The sequence below is a fragment of the Vigna unguiculata genome, chromosome 5, assembly GCF_004118075.2.
Source record: "Vigna unguiculata cultivar IT97K-499-35 chromosome 5, ASM411807v1, whole genome shotgun sequence".
In the NCBI taxonomy this organism is placed as follows: domain Eukaryota; kingdom Viridiplantae; phylum Streptophyta; class Magnoliopsida; order Fabales; family Fabaceae; genus Vigna; species Vigna unguiculata.
Window position 1 is genome coordinate 44,288,350 of NC_040283.1, and position 21,839 is coordinate 44,310,188.

Consider the following 21,839-nt stretch of genomic DNA (forward strand, 5'->3'; position numbering starts at 1 on the left):
CATATGCATTATTCACGTACACTTTTATACTCATAATCCATGCCAAGACAATATCCAATTAAAATCAGTTTTATTTTTTCAACAAATTTTTTATTGCATTTTTATTTAATTACCGATTACAATATGATGCTAACATTTTTTTTTTCATTTTAAATAAATTTGAGATGATAAATGAGAATGTAAGAGTTGTATTTGTGTGTGTGAACGCAAGAACTATATATAGTGAGCGATTTATATATGAATTAGGTAAAAATTGGAAAGAATGGAGAAAAAAGAAAGAATGAAGCGTGGGTGACGTGTAGCAGTGAAGGTTGGTTCTGGAGTTGAAACGTGGGATGAGGAGGAATGGCGGTGAGTTTTAACCTAATTCCTTTCCATTCACGCATTTCCTGTGAATTTTGTCTGTGAGAAACTGTGGCCACTCTTTGTTGTTTTGTGAGAAGGGGCAAGTACTTTTCATCCTTTTTACTCGAAACGATTAAGGAAACATCATTAAACCCAATCTTCATCTTCTCTTAGTATCCTTATACATCATCACCAAACTATTTTAGGTTTAAGATGATTCATGCTGTTACTGTACATGTAATACTGTCACATTCTTTATATATCGATATTTATAATCTATAATCATATATAAAAAAAAAGTTATTTTCTCTTCATATTTTATAATATTAATTTTATTAATTTTATCTTTTATAATATAATTATTTACTAAATTTTTTAAAATTAGTTATTAACTTTTATAATACTGTTTTTTTTATTCATCAACAAATAATTTTTTATTTATTTTATTATTTTTAACATTTCATTTTATTTTTAATAAATATAAATTTATTTTATATATTAACTTAATAATATTACATTATTATTATTTATTAAAATACTTTTATTTATATTTAAAAATATATATATATATACACATACGCTACTAATAATAATAATAATGAAAAATAATAAATATTTTGAACCAGAACAGTTATAAAATAAACAAATTTCAAAACTATTATTACTTCAGACGAAGTCATCAACTCTGATAACCTTATTTATCCGACTTAAAGTCGAAATGGAGTATTTAAAAACTAATGAACTTATATTTTACATTCGTTTGCAATTTAATGGTATGTACTTCGAGATAATTCATTGCAAAATAAAAATAAAAATAATAATAATATATTTCTCAAATATATTAGGATGACAAAACAGACTACTCTAACCTGCTTTGTAGTCCGTTCTTGGCCTGTCATTTTATTTAACCTTTTAATTTATTTTCAAAATTTTAAAAAAATTTAATTTTAAAATTTATATATATATATATATATATATAAATTAATATTAAAAATATATTTATTAAATAAAATATTTTTTAACTTTTAATATTCATTAGTTAATGTTTTTAATAAGATAAATTAAAATAATTATTACATTTATATATTAAATCACTGAATTATATAACTAACAATTATAATTGAGACTTAATTTATAAACGTTAATAATTTAAATTACAGTACTATTATATATTAATATATTAAAATATATAATATAAAAAGGTTAATTATTTTGATTTTATTTTTTAAAAATTGGTTAATGGATCGGGACAGACTAATCTGTATTTTGGCTCATCAAACCGATGAACTGGATAGAACAAACTAAAATGAAAACTGAAGAATTGAAATCTTCAACCCAATCCGTTTTTTTAACATAAACTGATGAACTGGTCCGTTGGACAAACCCATTTACCGTCCTAAATTCTACACAAAAAAACCTTGAGAATATTTCTGATTTAAAATATTAAAATGATATATTTATAGAATTATTTTATATATTATTCAATTTTATTTTTATGTAAAGTAGAACATAGACTTCGGATATTTAAATTTACATTTAGAATTCTCAACATTATAATATTATTAAGATTTTGAATATTATTTATATATGAGATTATTATTAATTGACATTGATGGTAATCAACACCATTGCTATTCTGGACAAGAGGACAAAAATTTTGAAATAAATTAACAGTAATTGTATTTAATGATTCTAGAGCTTTCTTGTGGCATGAAAATGGTAGGGCAGGAAGATGAGATGAGCTTTAACACTCTTGCCCAATAAATTGGGTCTCAAGAGAAAAATTATAACCTCAAATATTTCCGAAGAAAACCCTCAAAAAGATTTGCATCTGGCCTACATGGTTACATCAATCAGATACAGCAACATTTATTTGATTTAATTATATATGTATTACGTATACGTGGTATTTTTAATTTCTTTTTAAGTTATTTTACTGTTTTATACATTTTGAAAATTCAATTGTTGTACTTTTATCAATTTTACTCGATAATCGAATGCACACTAATTTTTAGATATATGTTTCATCTTAATAAGAGAAAATAATATATATAATTTTTGTAAACATGTTAAAATGACTTGTATATGATCAAGTTGGATTGGATTGAAATTTTTTATTTATTTATTATAACTAGCGTATTTTACTTATTAATTATACCAAATCAAAATAGGTTAAAGTGAAATTATCTGTAATTTATTCATATTTAAAAGAAAAATAATTGTTTTATAATTTTGAAATAAAATCTTATGTTTTTCGTTTTTTCTTTGTTTCACACCTTGCACAATGATAACTACATTTTTGACTCCACAAATTCAAAAAAAGACTTGTTCTTCTCTGAGAACACTCCTCCCTCTAATATTGTCTCATATCACACTAATACAAAAAAAAAAACTTTTAATATATATTGTTTTAAGTTTGTTATAAAAACAACAAAAGTTAATTTGTGAGATTTTTTTTAAAGTTTGTCAATATTTTCCTCCATTAGAATTATGGAAAATTAATGTACAATATAAGAATACACCACCAATACTTTCAAATTTTTTGAAGTAGTATGGATATCTCAAATAAATGTGTACAACATAGAAAAATGGATGAAAAATACTAAGAAAAAAAAAACATACCTTAAATGATATATTTTTGAAAATTCTAGACTACTAATCCCTTTTAGGTATTAGTCAACGCATTTGTCATCCCATTTCTAACAATTTTCATTTGTGAAGCATCTCCATCTGAGATCCATAGCAAAAGTTATGACTATTTGAAGTTTTTTTCCTTCGTCTTCCTTCAACTTAACCCTACATTTCCTTTTCTTCTTAATTTGTTATTATGTTTTGTGTTACTTGCTTCATCTGTGTCCAAGCAATTAAGTAAGTCAACTTACTAACTTGTGATGGATTAAGTCGGACTATAATTTTTTTTTACATAAAGTGAACCAATTTAAACTCACTTATTTTCAACCAAACCTAGGATAAGCCAAAATAACTCACTTTAACATCTATATATTTTGTTGTATATTTACATATCCATTAGTTTGATTAGTTTTTATAATGTCTTATTTTAAGTTATAATAAGTCATGACATGAATATAATAATGTTGGATGACAATCCTTACACATATATCATGATATATTTATCTTTTGGTCCTTAAATTTCACTAAAGTTTCCAATATGATTTGAGGGATATGCATAATAATATTTCATGTGACAGTAAAACTTGTAACGTTGTTGTTGTTTAATTGTTAAAATTATGTGCACTATTAATAGATGTTAACTTTATGATTAAATATGTTTTTGGTTACTTAACTTTCAGTGAAAATTATAATTTTTTTTTGCGACTTTGATCCTATTTAATCTTTCAACTTTAGAAATACCTGTATTTAGTCTTTTTAACAAATTTTTGTTAAATTTATTTGACGTGTTGAGTTTATTTGACGTTTCAAACGAACTTCTAAGTTAATATTGAAGCGAAAATGTGTCAAATAGTGTAAATAACTCAAATATTATCATAAAACATGTTTAAAACATAAAATAATTTTAATAAAATTTGATTAAAAAAACTAAATTTACGTATTTCTAAAGTTGAGATAGTAAATTAGGTTAAATTTTCAAAAATAGACTAATTCCAATTTTCATTACGGAATGAAAATCATATTTAACCATTAACTTTATTTACCTTAGTTCCGACAAAATAAAATTTACTTATTTAAAAGGGCAGCATCTTAATGTTGTAAATTTTCTGATGAGCTAAAACATAATATAATATATTCTTAGGTTAAACAACAAAATAATGGCAAGTTACAATTTTATATTTTAGCTTATAAGAAAAATATAACGTATCTTTACACAACAATTTAATTAAAGGTAATTTACATCTTCAACAGCCCATGTATAGCAAGTGGTGTCTTCTAAATACTTTTTCATAATAAATAAAAAGTGAGATTTTTATAGTTTGAAAAGATACAATACAATAGTTTAGATAAATAAAAAATATTAATTTTATATAATTTTTTATATATTTTAAGTAATAAAATATTTACTCTCTTTATCATTGGTTTAGTGTATTACTTCATAAACTTAAATAAAATTTGTGTTGACTTTACTCAAGAGAAAGTTGTGTGGTAGAGGGGCGTTTGTCTATATACGAAAAAAAGGTTTAAATGTTATCAAATTAATAACGCGTTTTCTAAAATATAATTTCTGTTACCATTTCTATTAAATTAATTATAAAGTAAAAAAACATTTAGAAATATTGCATTAGTTAGTATATTTTTGAATTTTTTAGATAATAATATAAATAATTTTACAATATGGCGGAGTCAAAGGAAATGTTTAATGATTTATTGTTTGTATGTATTGAATTAAAAGTAACTTATAAAAGAGGGAAGTTGAAATAAATAAGTATTGTTGAGTTGTGGTTTTCCCAGGAATACTTGTGGTTTTGAAGACTACCCTTAACTTTCTCCCACTGCTAATGTCACTTTAGTTATTATAGGCAACAACTTTCATTTCCCAACATTCCCAATAATTCTCAGACTAGATCATTCTTTTTTAATTCATAAACTCTATTATAATAAATTTATAATTTAAGAGGTGGACTTTTAAGCCTAATTTAACCCACAAAATTGACTTGTAGAATGAAAATTATACCATTTATATATATATATATATATATATATAATAAATTGACTCGATGAGAATTCCAACATAATATACCATGTCTACACACAAAGTTTAATATATAGCATTTTTTTTTAAGGTAATTATTGTGTAGACAAGTTAATTAGCATAAAGAATAAGAATAGGTTTAATAATATTTTTGTTACTTATATTGATTTAATGTTTTTTTTCTTTTTGTTTTACTTAATGTTGTTTCCATATTTTTAAAAAGATTTAATACAGTCTATTTCGTTGGATCAGCATTAACGTTATTTAGAGGATAATGAGTTGACATGTATTAGTACAATAATCAACTGTTTTTTTACGTGTTTATTGTCTAATTCCAAAATGGGAGGAAAGACGTTGATGTTAATTTAACTAAAAGCGACCATTTTAAATATTTTTAAAAGAATATAAAAATCACATTTGAGTAAAAAATAAACAAAAAGAAAAATATTGAGTCGTTGCTATAAATAGAGGAATAAAAAATGTTATTAATAAATTAGATTGTAAATGATATTTTTTTTTGATTCATCTTGTTATTGGTATAATTTTTTTTCATATAATAAGTATATATTTTTTTATATAATTATGTTTTTTTAATATGAGTTTAGTGTGATTTTCGAGGGGTTTTGTATTTCTTGTATGAAATGATTCATTCGACAACAAATAACTTTTGAAATATTAGTCTAATTAAGATGTTAAGTTTTTCTTAACCGGTTAAAAATGAAAGATCACTTTTATCTTTTTTTTTCTAAAAAATTAATATTTTTTTACCTGAATGGAAGTTTTATACAACTTTTATATTGAAACTAGTGTACATAGTGTATACATTTTTTAAATATATATGATATTATATTAGTAGGTGATGATAATGTAATGTTATTAAGTTGTAATATGTTAAATAAAATTATATTTATTAAAAATAAAATGAAATATATCATAAAAGATGAGAGAATAACTGTTGATAAATAGAAAAAAAGAGAAGAGTATATAATAGACGATTTTACAAAAAATTTGTAAAAGTAACGGTCAATTTTTAAATTTTTTATAAATAATTATATTTTAGAAGATAAAATTAATATTTTGAAATGTGGACAAAAAAAAATCGTCTTTATATATTATTATAGATAAGAGTTATGATAAAATTTTAATAATGATACGAGATTAAGAAATTAAAAAGAAAAATGAAGTAAAATTATATTTATGAGAGGATAACTTAAAGTTATAATTTGTTTAAAAATTTGCGTCCTAAAATGTGGCATGTCAATTTAAATTAAATTGAGGTTGAAGAAACGAAATGTAGCAAAGGAAAGGCCATAGTCACCGACCTAATTCATTTACAGAAGATGACAGTGAAGGATGAAGATATCATAGTTCACATCTCATGCCACATTTAATGCTTTTTTTTCTTTCTTTTGGTAAAAGAGCTTTTTAATTAGTATTCCTCATTCCCAAATTTAGTTCCATCATCTATTTTACTTCTTCATTCGTCAAGCCACATAATTTACCATCATTAATCAAAATTTTGAATCAAATTCTCTGCTTCTCGAATAATCCAAACAAATATCATTGTTATGCATATTACAAAATTAAGAGTTTTTAGATGTTTTTATCAGAATATTCAAATGTTCTTCAAACACTTCTCGTTTCCATTTATTAAGAGCACTGGTTTGTTAATTAATAATCATGATTACGGATTTACAACTTTCATTTTATAAAGAATTTTTTTTTTCCTATGAGAGAGGTGTTGGCAGCAACCACCACCTAACTTGGTCCATTAATGGAGTCGCTGATAGAAGCAAAATATTAATCATGTGAGCAAAGAAAGAGAATTAAGAAAAGAGAACACCTTTTACATGTCCTAGATAGAAGTAATAAATATAAACCAACGATATTTTGTTCTTACGACAAAGGAAAAGTTGTTTCTTACATGTGATTGGGTTAATAAGATTAATACAATGAATAAATAATATTTATAATGCATGTTGAATCTATATATCAATTTGGCTAAGTGATGTAATTTGTTATAATTTTGTGTGAGCTGTTGAGTCTGCTTTCTATTGAGTGTATCACCATCTGAAAAATTATGTGTATTTTTCTTTTTATTATTATCCATTAAAATATGATATACTTTTTATATTTATTATTTAATTTTTCTTTAAAAGTTTTCACTCATGAAAATATAACAAGGTGAAGGTAAACATGAATCATTATATCTGATAAGTATTTTTTACGTTTAATTTATTAAACATAGTATTTACTTATTTTATTGTTTTAAAATAATTTGAGATGATTTTTATGGTCTTCTCTTTAGTTTCTATAAGTATAGGAAAAGAGAGATCAATTATATATTTTTTTTTGAGAAATACATTTAATACGATGAAGAAAAAATTAAGAGAATAAAAGAATACAGAAGAAGCAAAGGTATCCAGATTAACATGGTCTATTATTTAGCTAGAATTTAAGTCTTCTCTTTGCTAGCCAAACCATAAATCAAATATCAACATTTATTGAGTATCAACCCTTGCCCAGCAAGAGTTACTCCTGGCCTAATGAGTCACTTATGGATAATTACTTTTTTTTTTTCAATACTTAAAAAAAACGCATTTATTATAATTTTTAATATTTAAAGATCAGTTTCTGTAACTTTCTTCTTTTTAAGAGAGTCCAACTATGATGAAGAAGATGCACAACCAATGTTAGATCGAAGAAAAAGAAACAGAATTCACAACTTTTTTATGTCTCGTGGTCCTGACAACCAAATAATAATAATAATATAATAATATAAATAAATAATAATAATATATTTACAATACTGTGGCCTTTCAGCAGAAAAGACTTTGAAAATCTGTTTACAAACACAGAGCTTTCAACCTGATATGAAAATGGTGCCGGTGTTTGTGAAACCTGTGGAACGCTTAAATAGTAAATAGTGTAAGAACCAAAAAAATGGAGCGAAAAGAGTGATATAAACATGAAAATCTAGTGTTTGTTTCCTATAAGCATGAAGGAAGAAAATTGTAAGAAAGAAATGTGATCAACGTCGATTGTTGTTCTCTTTCTGGTCTAGTGTTCTTTTGTATCGAACCGGAGTCCTTGTTTCAAAAACATGAGATTGATCTGAGTTAGTTGATGCATTCCTGTCCCACAATGGGACGCCATGGGTATTGGATGTTGATGATCTTCGGGCACTCCTTCGACTTTTGACGGTGGCTACATCTGGTTCAACAAAATTACCCTCTGCCCTAGGGACTGAGGCAGCGTTTTCAGGTCTCGATTTCGACCTTCTATGTGATGCTCTATCTTTATTCACACCAACATTTGCTTCACTCCTGCTATTACTTTCTTTTTTCTGTTTAAGGTTGCGTCTCGGGACTACTTCCTCTTCCACTTCCAAATTCTCTGGCTGCAAATAAGGAACAATGATTACGGTGGATGTCGGCAATTTCCTTTTCGGATTTTCGTTCTTCGCATTTGATTTCATCTGTCAAACCAAATTATAAATTACAAATTACAAATAGCCTTTCAACATATAACACAATTTTTTTAAATAGTAATATAAAACACAAAATTAAAAAAAAAATTTGGAGTATGTGGTTTATAGAATGATATTAAATGTTAAATATCTAAAAAATCGATATTAAAAGATTTTAACAAGTATGATTTCAATTTTATATTATAAATTTGATTATAATCCTGACATAATTGCATAAACCAAAAAAAATTAATTTACACATTACCCTTAACTTTGTATCTATACAAACTATTAAGCATTACAAACTAAGCTCATAATTTTAAAAAGATATTATTATTACCAGTTAACTCGACACAAACATTATAGAAATACAAAAAAACTTATTTATATACTTATAAATTTCTAGCGACAAAATTTTAAATAAAAGAATTGCGTACCATTTGAGTATCTAGGCATGTAAAATGGGGAATCGAAGGAAAAAACAATTATAACAAACCATGATATCTAAAGTAAGAAACAAGCTAGCTCGATAAAAAGACAAAGTGTTATCTTATGCTAGCTGAGTATCTCTCATAAAATTATTAATTTCAACACTACTACTATACTTTCTATCTTTTTTCAAAGAGCCAAAAAAATAGGCAATGAACTTGTAAAATTATAAGGAAATTTTCTTTAGGGATGGAGTTCTGAGGATAAACAAACTTAGGTTAGATGGGACAACTTATGTAAATCCAAAGAGGAAGGGACACTGGGCATAAGAGATATTAAAAACTTTGATATAGTCCTATTAGTTAAATGAAAGTGGAGACTAGGAACTAAGAACCATGGTGTGTGGAAAAAGGTATTGAGGTCAAACAAAGTATGAATCCAGGAGAAAACTTGTGTCAAAATAACATATTTAGGAAAGACTCATGATGGTGGAAAGATGGAATGAAGTGTAGGAGAATAGAACAAAGTAAAGTTTTGAGAGGATAGACGAGTAGGGGATGAACCACTAAGTTGTAGTTCCCTATGCTTTATATGATAATAATAATAAGGGAGGTAGGGAATTTGGATGAAAGTACTTGGAAGTGGAATCTAACATAGAGGAGAACTAGACAGGAATTGGAAACATATTAGGAGCTACAACTTCTTCAATCTATAATCGGCCAAAGTTTTAACAAAGGAAGCTTAGATAAGTAGGTCTTGAAGGAAGATGATAACGGTATTTTAACATTAGATTATGCATATAATATTCTACATGGAGACCTATATAGGGATATCGGAAGTGAATTTAAAATGCTTTGTAACACCAAGACAATTCCGAAGGCACATCTATTAGGTTGGAAGGTCTAGTTAAAAAATAATTTGCGTGAATTTTGTCTAGATTGTGAAGAGAGTGTGACTCAACTTTTCTTTTTGTGTAAGATATCTCAAATGTGTGAAACATGTGTAATAGATAGATAAGAATGTCTTTGGTGCATCGTAATCAAGTTAAGACAATTTTCAACAATTTAACCTTCTCAACCTTAATAGTATGCAAAATCTCCTTTGGAAAGGCATGAGGCTAAGAATCATCAGGGAAGTTTGGAAACAGAGAAACAAGGTAACTTTTAGGCAATGGAAGGTAGGTCTAGAAGAAATTTTAGGCAATGGACTTGGATGAAACACAAAATTCATAATGTTAACTTCTTTGTGTCCTTCCTTGTGCTTAAACTCCCAGTGAATTGGTAATCTCTATATCCGTAAGTGTTTCATGTGTTCAAAAATAACATCGTCTAAATGAAGTATGATAGCATGGCAATAAGGCTTGAATTGTGAAGGCAAGACAAAGAACTCAAAAGACCAACAATTATCACTTCATAGGAATACAAATAACACTAGGAAATGGGGGTGTTGTTCGAGACTTGTTTTTCCTTTTTATTTTGGAATGTTGCACAGTATACTCTTATTATGGTTAAACTTTCTATGTGAGTAGAGAAGTGTCAAGTTTCTACGTGTTTGTATTTGTATTGCATTCTTGTATATGTTTTATTTGTCCCCATGGGAAGCTTTTTTGTAGTGGCTTCAGGTTTGGGCTTTTTGCATCTATTATGTACAGGGTCAACATGTACATATTTATGTAAAAGATTAAAGTACTCCACAAGTGTGCTATAATTCATATATATATATATATATATATATATATATATATATATATATATATATATATATATATATATGAATTCCTTGTTAAAAAAAATAATTCTTTCCATAAAAATGTAAGTATATTTTTTAGTAGATTCATACATCAATTTTTTTTTTCATTTAATCACGGAAAATATAAATGAAGAATTTTAACAGGTTAGGAAAAACACCAATTTGAAGCTGTTCTTTCCATAAACAACTTTTTGCTTTACAATATTATACTAAAGTGGTGTCAATCTCACGCGACTTTAAGTTAATAAAAAAACACACTAACGTCATGATATCATGGCATAATTTCCTCTAAAAATGTTAATTGAATTAAAATCTAAAAATGTTAATTGAATTAAAATCGTGATATCTTGACACAACTTTACTATAAATTAAAAAATATATAAAACAAAGTACATCAAACTAATTAAAATCATTTATGGACCACATGACTTTGATAGTGTTGGTCTAACACAACTTACTTTTTTTAGTAAGAAATTCATATCAATTTAACATGATTTTTTCATAATGAAATGGTGTCTATTTAGCATAACTTGTCGAAATTCACATTTTTTTTTAATTATCCATTTTGACAAGTTTGAAATAAATTGCACCAACTTAAAAAAAAAAAAAAAAACTAAAACACCTATATTTAAAAATTTTGAACTGTTCCGATCTTAACGTATCACTAGATGAAGAAAATCATCGATGTGATTTTATTCATAACCAAAAATCTTTATATTTATATTATTTGTTAGATAATTTTATTCTTTAACAACAAATAGTAATTATTTTATTTGATCAAAAATACGCAGTTACATATGTCTTTTAAGTAACTATTTAATTTTTGTTTTACCATTATATATTTTCTATATCAATTTTACAAAATTGTATCTTTTCTTAAAATTATATTACTTTATAAAAATGTACACTAGTTTGATAATTTTGTTTATGAATATTAAAGATTTTTATTCAAAAATGAATTTTAACTCAAAGTCATTTTAAAAAAATAAATTAGTTCTAACAGTATAAAAAAGTTTACTTGTCATTTTTTATATAAAATGTGTTGATAAAAGTTGTGAAGATAGTTGCTTTTAATCTAAAACATATGTTGACGTTAGAAAGAACAACTGAGAAGCACGCACCTGTGTATTTCCAATGTCGGAGAGAGGTTTTCTCTCCCCGTGGTCATTGTTTGTGTCGGGATGCCTATCAACCAGTGCCCCCTGAAGTAACTCTGCACCTTGAGTAACAAGAAGACGATCTTTATCTGTTTCTTCAATACTTGCAGATTGTGCTGGCCCTTCCTTTGATTCATTTGATATCGATGCTCTGTTTGCACAATTATTTACTTGGCAACCACAAGAATTGCCACAACTGCTGCCCATTGCTTTGCAGGCGCATTTTGTCGTGTTGCATAATGAGGTTCTGCTACAAGAGCAGCAAATGTCTGATGCACTTTCCCAAGCTGTATCAAAAAAATCTCTTGAATTTTCTCCTAAATCTTCTGAATTGTTGATATTGGATTCATTATTTTCCATGTTTGTTTTAGATTTCCTTTTCCTAACTCCTAATTTTCCCGATTCTTCCCACTCGTCATCTGTGAAATCATAATATTCTGACTCTGTCTCATATATGTCCATATCCTCCGATGACCGGCGGTATTCCTGAAGTTCAAACAAGTTTGCAATGAATTAAATAGTTAATCAACTATTTCCCATTAACTTCAACAGCTAAAAGTGCTTCGAGTTATATGATATGTCAGACCTACCGAATTGCACAAGTCATACTTATGACCTCCAACATTCGAGTCAGAATATTCTGAATCTCCCACGTATTCTGAGTTCAAAGATTCGTCATTCTGCCATACAGTTCAAATGATTCGAGAAAAAACATTAAATAGTTGAAGAATCAAACTTGTTAAGGAAGATGATTAGTTATTTAATTAATGCTTTATCTAAATGATAGAAAATATGTAGCTAAACACAAACCTGCAATTCTAACTTGTGACTCAATTCAGCTTTTATCTTTTCCGATTGTCTAAGTGAGTAGCTTAACCCCACTACTTTTTCTTTTAAATCTCTTATTTCCATTTCCTTCTCTCTGTAAATCACTTCTTTATCTCGTAATGAACACCTGTGATCAAGAAAACCCCAGAGGAAGATGTCAAGCACACGGAAAATTTTGGATTTCTTGTGATTTATTTAACACTTAGTTTAACTTCGTAATAAACCTGGACGAAGACGCAATATTGAACAAATAGTTCATCATATTCTTGGCATCAGCAAGGGACCGAACTTGGCTCCAACGCCCTTTACCACTGAAAATTCGTTCTTGCTCTTCTGCCTCGGACAACTGGGATAACATAGACACTAGAGTTGCGGAAGAAGTCGAAAGCATGTTTTGAAGGGCAAAAATCCTAGAATGTCTTGCACCAGGAGACATTGGTGGAGGACAATCACTACTATATCAGCAGCAATAGAGAGAATTTGTCAGACATAGATTGTCAACAAAAAAAAAAGATTTTAAAATTAATTATTGTAGTTAAAATAGTTAACTTCAAGGAATTTCACCTTGTACTGTTTTGATTCACCATTTGTGTTTCTTTTTTTAACCTCATCATCTCCTCAGCCATTTTAGCCCTCCTGTAATTAAAAGAAATAAGTAAATGAATTAGTGAGAAAAGCTCTAAGAAAATAGAAACAGAAAAACTGTAATATACAGTAAAGCGTAACAGACTTCTTAATCTTCACTATATAATTGTCATACCATCTAGCATTGTAGCCTGAAATCACTGGATGCTCAAACTCAAACCAAATGTCATAGATTTCATTGCAAAAAAAATTACTAGATTTTGTTTTACTCTATCATCCGTGATTGAATGCTTAAAGGACCCACGATAATCACCGATTACAAATCATTTTGTAAACTCGCTCAAAAGTCAGTGTTGATAACATCCACTTACCAGCAGATACTTTTAGACACATGAATACCATGAAAGTTAGAAAATAATCAGTCTGAGTGTTCTCACATGTTAAAACTGACTTATATAGAAAAGTAGGGCAACCAAATTTGGCACACAACAAAATCAATACAATGACTAAGTAATAATGGAATGTCCAATCACTCAGATTGGCTAATCATACTTGGCTTATTTATAAAGGTTGAGCTTGTATAAATTATAATATTCGTACACGTATAAAAGGAATGGGATTTCCGACGTATTTTCCATTCAACGTATTGCTTCAAATTTAAAAATCATACAAATTTAATCAAGCATGCCATCAACTGATTTGAATCTTAAAGACAAAAAAAGGGAACATACACTTCCTTTTGACGTTCACATTCTGAACGAACTTCATGCACTCGGACATTGACCTCAATCTCATGCTCAATTGCCTTCATCAAAGCCTTTCAAAGAGAAAAACACACGTGAAATAGCAGATACCAAACAATCTATTAGCATTTATGGAATATGATGTGAAGCCCGCTCAGTCTGCCAATAGAAGCTGCAAAAATTTTAATTTGTCCAGCATTTCCAGGACAATTGACTTGTATGCAGTTTACATAGACATCATTAGCAGTACCTGAACTCCAAGGCCATTCCCACCTCCAACACCTGTATAAACAATTTGTTGGTATCAGTAAGCTGATGAAGTAGGAAAAAGAGCCATACGATCCATAAAATATCCTAACCAGTAGCTTCACGTGAGGAAGCTTTTCGAGATTCCAGAAGTTCTTTCAGCCTTTTCGTGGCCAAGGAAGCTTCTTCTGTCTTCCTTTGCAATACCTACAATGAACACTTGAATAGTGGGATAAATGGAATTCAAATAAGATCATAACGACAGGCGATATGAACATCAACTCACCATCTTTTGTCTCTGGTTCAACGCTACCAACTTATGCATCTCAAATTCATTCTTTCTGCCCTCTTTCTTAAGCTGGTAGTAATCAAAATACGTATTAGAAGAATTGATATTATGTGTTGAAACAGTGTTGGTGAGAGATATTGTTGTGCTTGTATTAAAGATTAAAAAAGAGTTACCTGGTCCCCTCTCTATATGAGCAAGACCAAAAAAGTATAGACAAGACCAATATCGAATCAAAAAGGACTCCCAGAAGTTGGGAAAGTGTTATAAGTCTACATGATTGTAGAATGGAATGCTATTAAAGAAACAAGCAGAAATGTTCCCATTTGCATTTACCTGGAGAACTTCTTTTTCGCGTGAAGCTTTCCATAATCTAAATTGTTCTGATTCCTGCTTAATCTTATTTTGAAGATTAACCTAGAGGGGGGGGGGGGGAATAAACAATGAGGAGTGCCAAAGAGAATACAAATTTTCTGGTAGTAACTACAAATAGAATGTCTCACTGGATCATTGCACCTTTTGTGCTTTAATTCTGTGGATCTCATCCTGAAGTCCTTTTGCAAACTCCTCAGTCTTCTGTTTTTGTTTCAGGAGTTGAGCTTGAGCTTCTTGTTTCCTTTTCAACTCAGATACCTATAAAGAAAATAATCAGTTTATCGCATTAACTTATGCATTGAACATTGACACATTCGAAATAGGAAAACCACCTGTGCCTCGAGAGCATTCAACTTTTGAAGATAATCCTGCTTCAGCATTTGAGAACCGTCATCAGAAGTGGATGAAATATCCGCAAGATTGCACTTGAGTTCTTCAATTTCTTTCTACCAACAAAATATCGAAGGGATTGTCACAACATTTTTAAATGTAAAACAAACTTCCCAAGAAGCACATTATTAGATGTCCTTGCACAGGACAGTAAATTACCTGCAAAACTTTCTTCTCTTGTTCCATCTCTAGAAGTTTCTTTTCATAATGATGTCTGAGAACTAAAGCATCAGCATTACTGTAAAGCTTCATTTCAGCCTTCAACCAGAGAAAAAAATAAAAGGTAGAAACTTGTTAAAAAAGTCACATCCCTACCATGTAATATAAAAGATTTACCCCTCTTCAAATCTGCATTGGTAAGTAGCATTTTGTTTGTATATGCAATGCAACTGATATATAAAATGTGTTACTCGTTCCCTGGTCAAATTTCTCCTACTAGAATGTCCAGGGTCAAAATTCTAGAGACATTTTATATACAATATACCCACCCCAACAAACAAATGTTATTCTCCAAAGCTGATTTGAAGGGACAAACCGAGAGCAAATCTCATCCATTTTAAATCAATGACTTGGTTGAGTTTAATATAATGACAGTGATGCAAAACTACCCTAATTGTAGTTACCGATGACCCACCTTAATTGTGGTCACCCCGAGTCAGCCTTATTTGCATGTTTGCATTTAGTTACACATCACCTAGACATATGACTTCCATATAACTCAAAGTTACAATCCTCATACTTTAAGCTAGCTTTATGGAGTTGAATTAAATTATAAGATCAAGGGTGTTATAACTTATAAGCTGTTGCTTAGTGACGGAGATATGGCTTATATATAAATTGTAATGCTTGGGAAATCCTCTCTTCACACAATCTAGTTTTGTCAAGTTAAAGTTTGGGTTAGACCGAAACCCAAATTCTATGAAATAGTAACTACTATTAAACCTGAGTTTTTTTATTGCATGATAGGTCAACAACAGAGCGGCTAGAAATAAAAATAGTAACAGGATGATTGAAACATTGGACATTTCCGTTACCTTCAAATGAAAGAGTAAGTTAACGACAACCTCCTGAGACAAAAGAATGTAATGAAAACTAACCTACAAACCTATTTTCAAAACCATTAAGAATGTTAAAAGGAAAATGCAAAGAAACTGTGCCTTTGAACCTGCTTAAGGTAGCTACAGCTCGTCAGGTTTTAAAGAAGGAAAAAATGTGGTCAAAATTACTGCTCACACAAAAAACATTTTTTATATGGAAAACGTGGCTTCATAATACAACTTTCAAAAAGGCAAAACGGATCAAATGTTGGTGTAGTTTACGAATTTGCTAAATGGCTTAGCTAGACAAGAAAATTTTACCTCCTTTTGTTCAAGTTTTTTATCCAATTCTTTGAGCTCTTTATCCAACTTTTCTTGAATAGACGAGTGTTCTAGCTCCTTTTCATCATCTTCCATTTCATCTACAAACAAGATACAAATGTTTTAAAAATCTAAAATATTTTAGATAAAATGCCAAAGTGCAGAGAAAGAAATATAAGTAATTCAAAATGATGTCGCACTATATGTCTGGAATCAATTATGTAATCTCAAAATTAATAGTGATCTTGTCTCAACTAAGAAGAATTAGTCACCAATACTTTAACGTAAGTGTCATCAATTTTCTATTTCATACCATCACATTCATAGTTCTTGTGTAACACTATCAATAAGTTTCTTCCTTTGAAAAAGTAATTTCGTACTAATAGAGGTATAGTTTTATTTTCAATCTTTTAACGGTTCCTGTTAGATGTACCGCACCACAATAACAAAAAGAAATTCCCAACGCACTATATCCCGATATAGTAACGGCTTTGACATCACAGTCAGAAGTAAACAAACCAGGTGCAAATAAAGCATGTTTTGATCCATATCCATCGTCATCAGAATCAAAACAGTCAACAAAATGACTTGAATTCGTTGCACTCGAAGTTTTCAATTGAAGCAACTCTCCTTCCAGATCTTGGATCTTTGAAACATAAGATTTCACTACGGCATAATCCTATAAATAAGTTCAGAGCATACTTCAGTGATTGATCTACTTCTCAAAACCGTAACCACCCATGAAGACATAACACATTCAAACCTGATTCGAATTTGAGTCAATCTCCTCCCATGATTTACCATTTCGAAGTGATTCTATTTTCAAAAGTAGTTGGTCCCTTTCAACCTAAACATTTTCAGTACTGTGAGTGAACCAGCACATGAAGTAAAAGAGAACACTACAGAGATATTGTAAGGAAATCAGAAAATTTATAATAACTGAGAAGGGAGTAAGGATCAAAAGAAAACCTGGGTCTCAAGAGCACGTTGTGCAACATTCTCAGAAGTTAATTGGCGTCTTTTAAGCTCATGTTTTAGCTCTGCATTACTTGCTTCAAGTAAGGATATTTTGTGTTTAAGAATCTGAAAAATTAAGGGAAAAATATTACCATGACATAAGAAACATTCAAACAAATCTAGCACAATCGAAATGATGTACCTGAACCTCTTCAATTGGTCCATTTGTATCACCTCTATAAAATAGAAGCTCAGCTTGCAATTGCTCAATCTGATTCCGCATTGTCTGCATCTGAGCTGCCGCTGGATCTCGATTAATCTAGAACAATAAAATTCAAAATTATTAAGAACAAAATACCCTGCCTAGAGTAAAAAAATGAACAAGGGATGGAAAATTATGAATACAATGCGCTTACAATTGCCTTGTTCTGAATGTTACGAGCACGATTTGCATATTTTAAGGTGTTCAATGTCTCTTCAGCATTTGTATCAGCTGGACTAACACATGCTGTAACATTATCGACAGGTTAGATGATGCATTTGACTATATGAAACACAAAATTTAAAAATTCCATCATGCATCAAGTATGTACCTATCATCACAGTTTTGCTGTTTCCTCCCAGAGAATCCTACATATTCATCATTCAATTGCATGTCATGATAGAAATAATTTAAATCCATTCCATATATATGTTCAAGTAATCACTACAAACAAAGCTTTTTATCACGTACTTTCTGTAACGGGTTTTCTAAACCAAGTTCCGAGATAGATTGGCAATACATTCTATCCACATGATACTTTAGTTCAAAGGTTTTAATACATAAACAAATGACGAGGTGCAGTATCAACAAGGTAGCACAAAAGTTCTATTTTTATGTCCTATTATTTCTTACATTATTTTACATCGTTCAAAGAATCGTTATGCAAATGATACAATAGACAAGACAGATGCACTGAGTATAAGAATTACTACATGTATTGCTTAACCTGAAGTAGACGAGTTAACTTGCTATCACGATATGGCACATGTCCTCCTTCTTTTCGCTTTTTTTCATCTCCAAGTGCACTTATTACATTTCCAAGAGCTAATAAACCCTTGTTGATATGGATTCCTAATGCATGAAAACAACAATTGAATATTACAAAGAACTCAGCTAGTAGAATGGGCTTCAACTCTATTTTCAAAGTTTTATATTTTAACAATTGTGAATCAATACGGTTTCTGTACAAAACCCTTTATTCCTAGAGCTATATTTCGGTTGCGTTGTATCATTAACAATGACAAATACCTTCTTTTAAACGCAAGCCACCAGCACCAGTTCGTTTCACTCGTTCAGAACCAGCTAGGTCCACCAAATGGAGCTTGGAGCATAAGATGTCGTCACCATTCTTTTGTTCCATTGAGATTGTGAAGATAGCATGTGAACGACTAGGCGAAACATGATGTGAACCATACAGTTAACATACTATAAGTTAATTTTTCATTGTAAATTTCATGCGTATTATTGGTACTATAAGTTTAGTTTACATTTATTGTCAAAGTAAAAGAATCTGAAAACATTTTTATGACATTTTACCTTGATTGACTATTCATATTCGTACTCCCAGTGGCGCGTGACAATGAACCACTTGAGAGATACAATGCCATTTCATCTTTTGTTTTAACATCAGCCTCGGTCACCCCAGCAAGTGTTATTTCTCCGTTCAATGTTTCTCTGATTTGTATGGGAACTCTGGTGGGGTGTGCAGCAACCTTTGTCGTAGATGTTGCCTCTCCTTTAGATGTACTAGAGTCAAGCAAATCAAAAACCTCTTCTTTGAATATCTGTCAATTTTTAGCAAATGAAGCTCTAAAAGTTTGATCTCAATTTACAATATCAGAAAAATTGTCTTCATCAATCAACAACACAACATTCTTTTCACCTCAATAAATGATACTCTGATCAAGAATTCCGTGGAATCTGTTGTAGCCTTAATTCTGTCAAATATGGTATCTATTACCCTGGGTATAATTCCACCACTACTCACCTCTTCATTATAATTGGTGCCCATCGTGTATGTTTTCCCGGAGCCCGTCTAGCAAAACGAGAAAGGATTAAGAAACACTCAACAACAATTGTAGGATATAGCTAAAAAAGCACAAGTTTCCCAAGCAAACATTTCATAATCATCACGAGCGCAAAATAACCAAAAACATTTGAAATTATACCTGACCGTAAGCAAGAACTGTAGCATTATATCCATGGAACAATGCATCAACAAGCGGAGCCACACAATCGTCGTAAATTGAAGAGGAAGGTAGCCCCGTGCTACCATACACAAAATCATACGTGAAACAATGTGATCCTATTTGCACCTACCGAAGAAACCAGTATCAATTTCATGGTTTTACGATTAAAAGAATAAAATAAACTCCAAAATTGCGAAAAAAACCTTATCTAGAAACATCTAGGAATTCAGAAACAATATATCACCTGAGGTTCACCGGGGACAACCGAAATGCAATCTGTGCAACCGTGAAGAAGCTCCGACGTAATCAATGGACGTATATTCACCGCGACTCGCACGCATTCGGTCTCCATCATCTCTGTTTAACTGTTTGGGAACTATAATAGTAATTTATCGCAAAAATCAATATCGTAATGAATGTGAAGCACACGAAGCATCAAAACACGTGAAGTTCTGAAGCATAAAAGAGAAAGAAAGAGGCTTCGCGTGAGTTTCTTGTGAGCAAGAGTGTGAGATAGAACAGAAGGGAGAATCAACAGAAGAGAGGATTTCTTCCTCGTCGTGGAGAAGAAGTAATAGGATGAAACGAAAGGGTTTACGTTACGTTTGGATATTTGAAAGAGGACGTGGTTTTGTTTTGCATTAAACGGAGATGGCGAAAAAGGCGTTCGGGTCGAATTCAAATGCGGAATGTGATCACGCCTGTAGCGTGAACGGGAAACTAACGGTGGAGTAGTCTATGGGCATATTTTTCATGTACCTAAATGCTTTCCACCTCCAACCCCCTTACTTACCAAAAATACCAAAATTATCCTTCTGAAAATTAATTTTGGTATTAGTAAGTGTTGGAGTGATTTTATTGCGTTTTGACCATTGGAGAGATTGTGGAGCTTAGTGGTGGTAGATAGTTTTGTTGCATTGTGTGTTTTATGAGTGTTTTCTTTTTTTTTGCACTTTTTTTTATTTTTTGTTTGAATTGTGCAATTCAAAAATCTTTTGATACCGAGTTATAAAATTAATTTTTTTATTATAGAATATACAATCCATGAGTTTTGTGATTTTAATTTTAATTTTTGTGTAAATGCAGTACTAAGGTATTAAGTTGTTTTGTAATCATTATAGAGACGAGAATTTAGTGGTGATTGTTGAATCTAAATATGAAATCCTAATTGTAGAGTAGAAATCCAATGAAGTAGAAAAGTTGTTCAATCATGGTAGAATAAGATATAATAGAGTTTGTGACATCTTTAGATGAATGTATTAGAGAAGATTGCATTGGTCCTTTTACAACAACAAATGAGGTAAATACAATTTCATCTGTTTATATTTGACGAGTCACGTAACTATGTTGTAATATATTTGTACAGGTATATGCGAGATGACTTACTTCAATGGATGTGTAGGGTGGCCTTTGGTCTTGAATTTGTAGTTCTCATATTGAGGTCATACGAAGCAAATGGACAATAGGTCGAAAAACACATATTTTGTTAGGTTGTGAAAAAAGTGGGAAGTATAAAAAATGCAAACATGATTTAAAGGTGACTAGTACAAGAAAATGTGGTTGCTTTTTAAATTGCAAGGTAAACATATTTGTAATATTGAATAATATTGGGTATTGAAGGTAATATGTGAGAGTCAAAATCACAAATTGGTTGATACATTAGTTAATCACCCCTATGTTGGAAGATTAAAACTGAATGAGTATTTCATGTTTGTTGACTTGACTAAAAGTCTAGTGAAGTCGACAAACATATTAGTAACTTTGAAAGAAAATGATATAAGGAATGTCACAACAATAAAACACGTCTACAATGTTAGATATACATATAAGAGATATAGAGAAGATCCATAGCTGAAATATTAGAGTTAATAATATAGTTACAGCTTGCCAATGATATTCCTTAGAGTAGGTATAACGAGTCTTCGTAGGTTGTCATAGAATTTTTTTTGTCACACCCGTTTCAATTAAATTTCTAAATACATTTAACATTGTATTGTTGATGTAAAATACTTACAAAACCAATA

The 21,839-nt window shown here is 29.8% G+C and overlaps 1 protein-coding gene across 1 annotated transcript; it reads right to left on the minus strand.

Annotated features, from left to right (window-relative positions):
* Positions 1–7,827: 7,827 nt before the first annotated feature.
* LOC114184096 (kinesin-like protein KIN-4C) lies at positions 7,828–20,524 on the minus strand. The gene is made up of 27 exons (XM_028071335.1): positions 20,060–20,524; positions 19,795–19,941; positions 19,509–19,661; positions 19,163–19,410; positions 18,875–19,014; positions 18,573–18,697; positions 18,177–18,213; positions 18,000–18,091; positions 17,786–17,902; positions 17,596–17,709; positions 17,390–17,473; positions 17,146–17,305; positions 16,627–16,727; positions 15,428–15,526; positions 15,211–15,324; positions 15,020–15,136; positions 14,840–14,920; positions 14,504–14,575; positions 14,331–14,424; positions 14,222–14,253; positions 13,960–14,045; positions 13,208–13,279; positions 12,868–13,098; positions 12,626–12,770; positions 12,406–12,495; positions 11,780–12,301; positions 7,828–8,489 (listed from the first exon to the last, which is right to left on the minus strand). Exons 1-27 carry the CDS (start codon positions 20,168–20,170, stop codon positions 8,043–8,045), a joined length of 3,831 nt encoding a protein of 1,276 aa, XP_027927136.1. The 5' UTR covers positions 20,171–20,524; the 3' UTR covers positions 7,828–8,042.
* Positions 20,525–21,839: the final 1,315 nt, after the last annotated feature.

Bases quoted from the DNA above. Each gene is read 5' to 3' on its own strand.
- LOC114184096 (XM_028071335.1), bottom strand. From the start codon at position 20,170: ATGATGGAGACCGAATGCGTGCGAGTCGCGGTGAATATACGTCCATTG. The intron at 19,411-19,508 runs GTGAAAAGAATG...AAAAATTGACAG, and splicing joins TCAGAGTATCATTTATTGAG to ATATTCAAAGAAGAGGTTTT. The intron at 14,425-14,503 runs GTGAGTTGATGT...TGTTCATTGTAG, and splicing joins TGAACCAGAGACAAAAGATG to GTATTGCAAAGGAAGACAGA.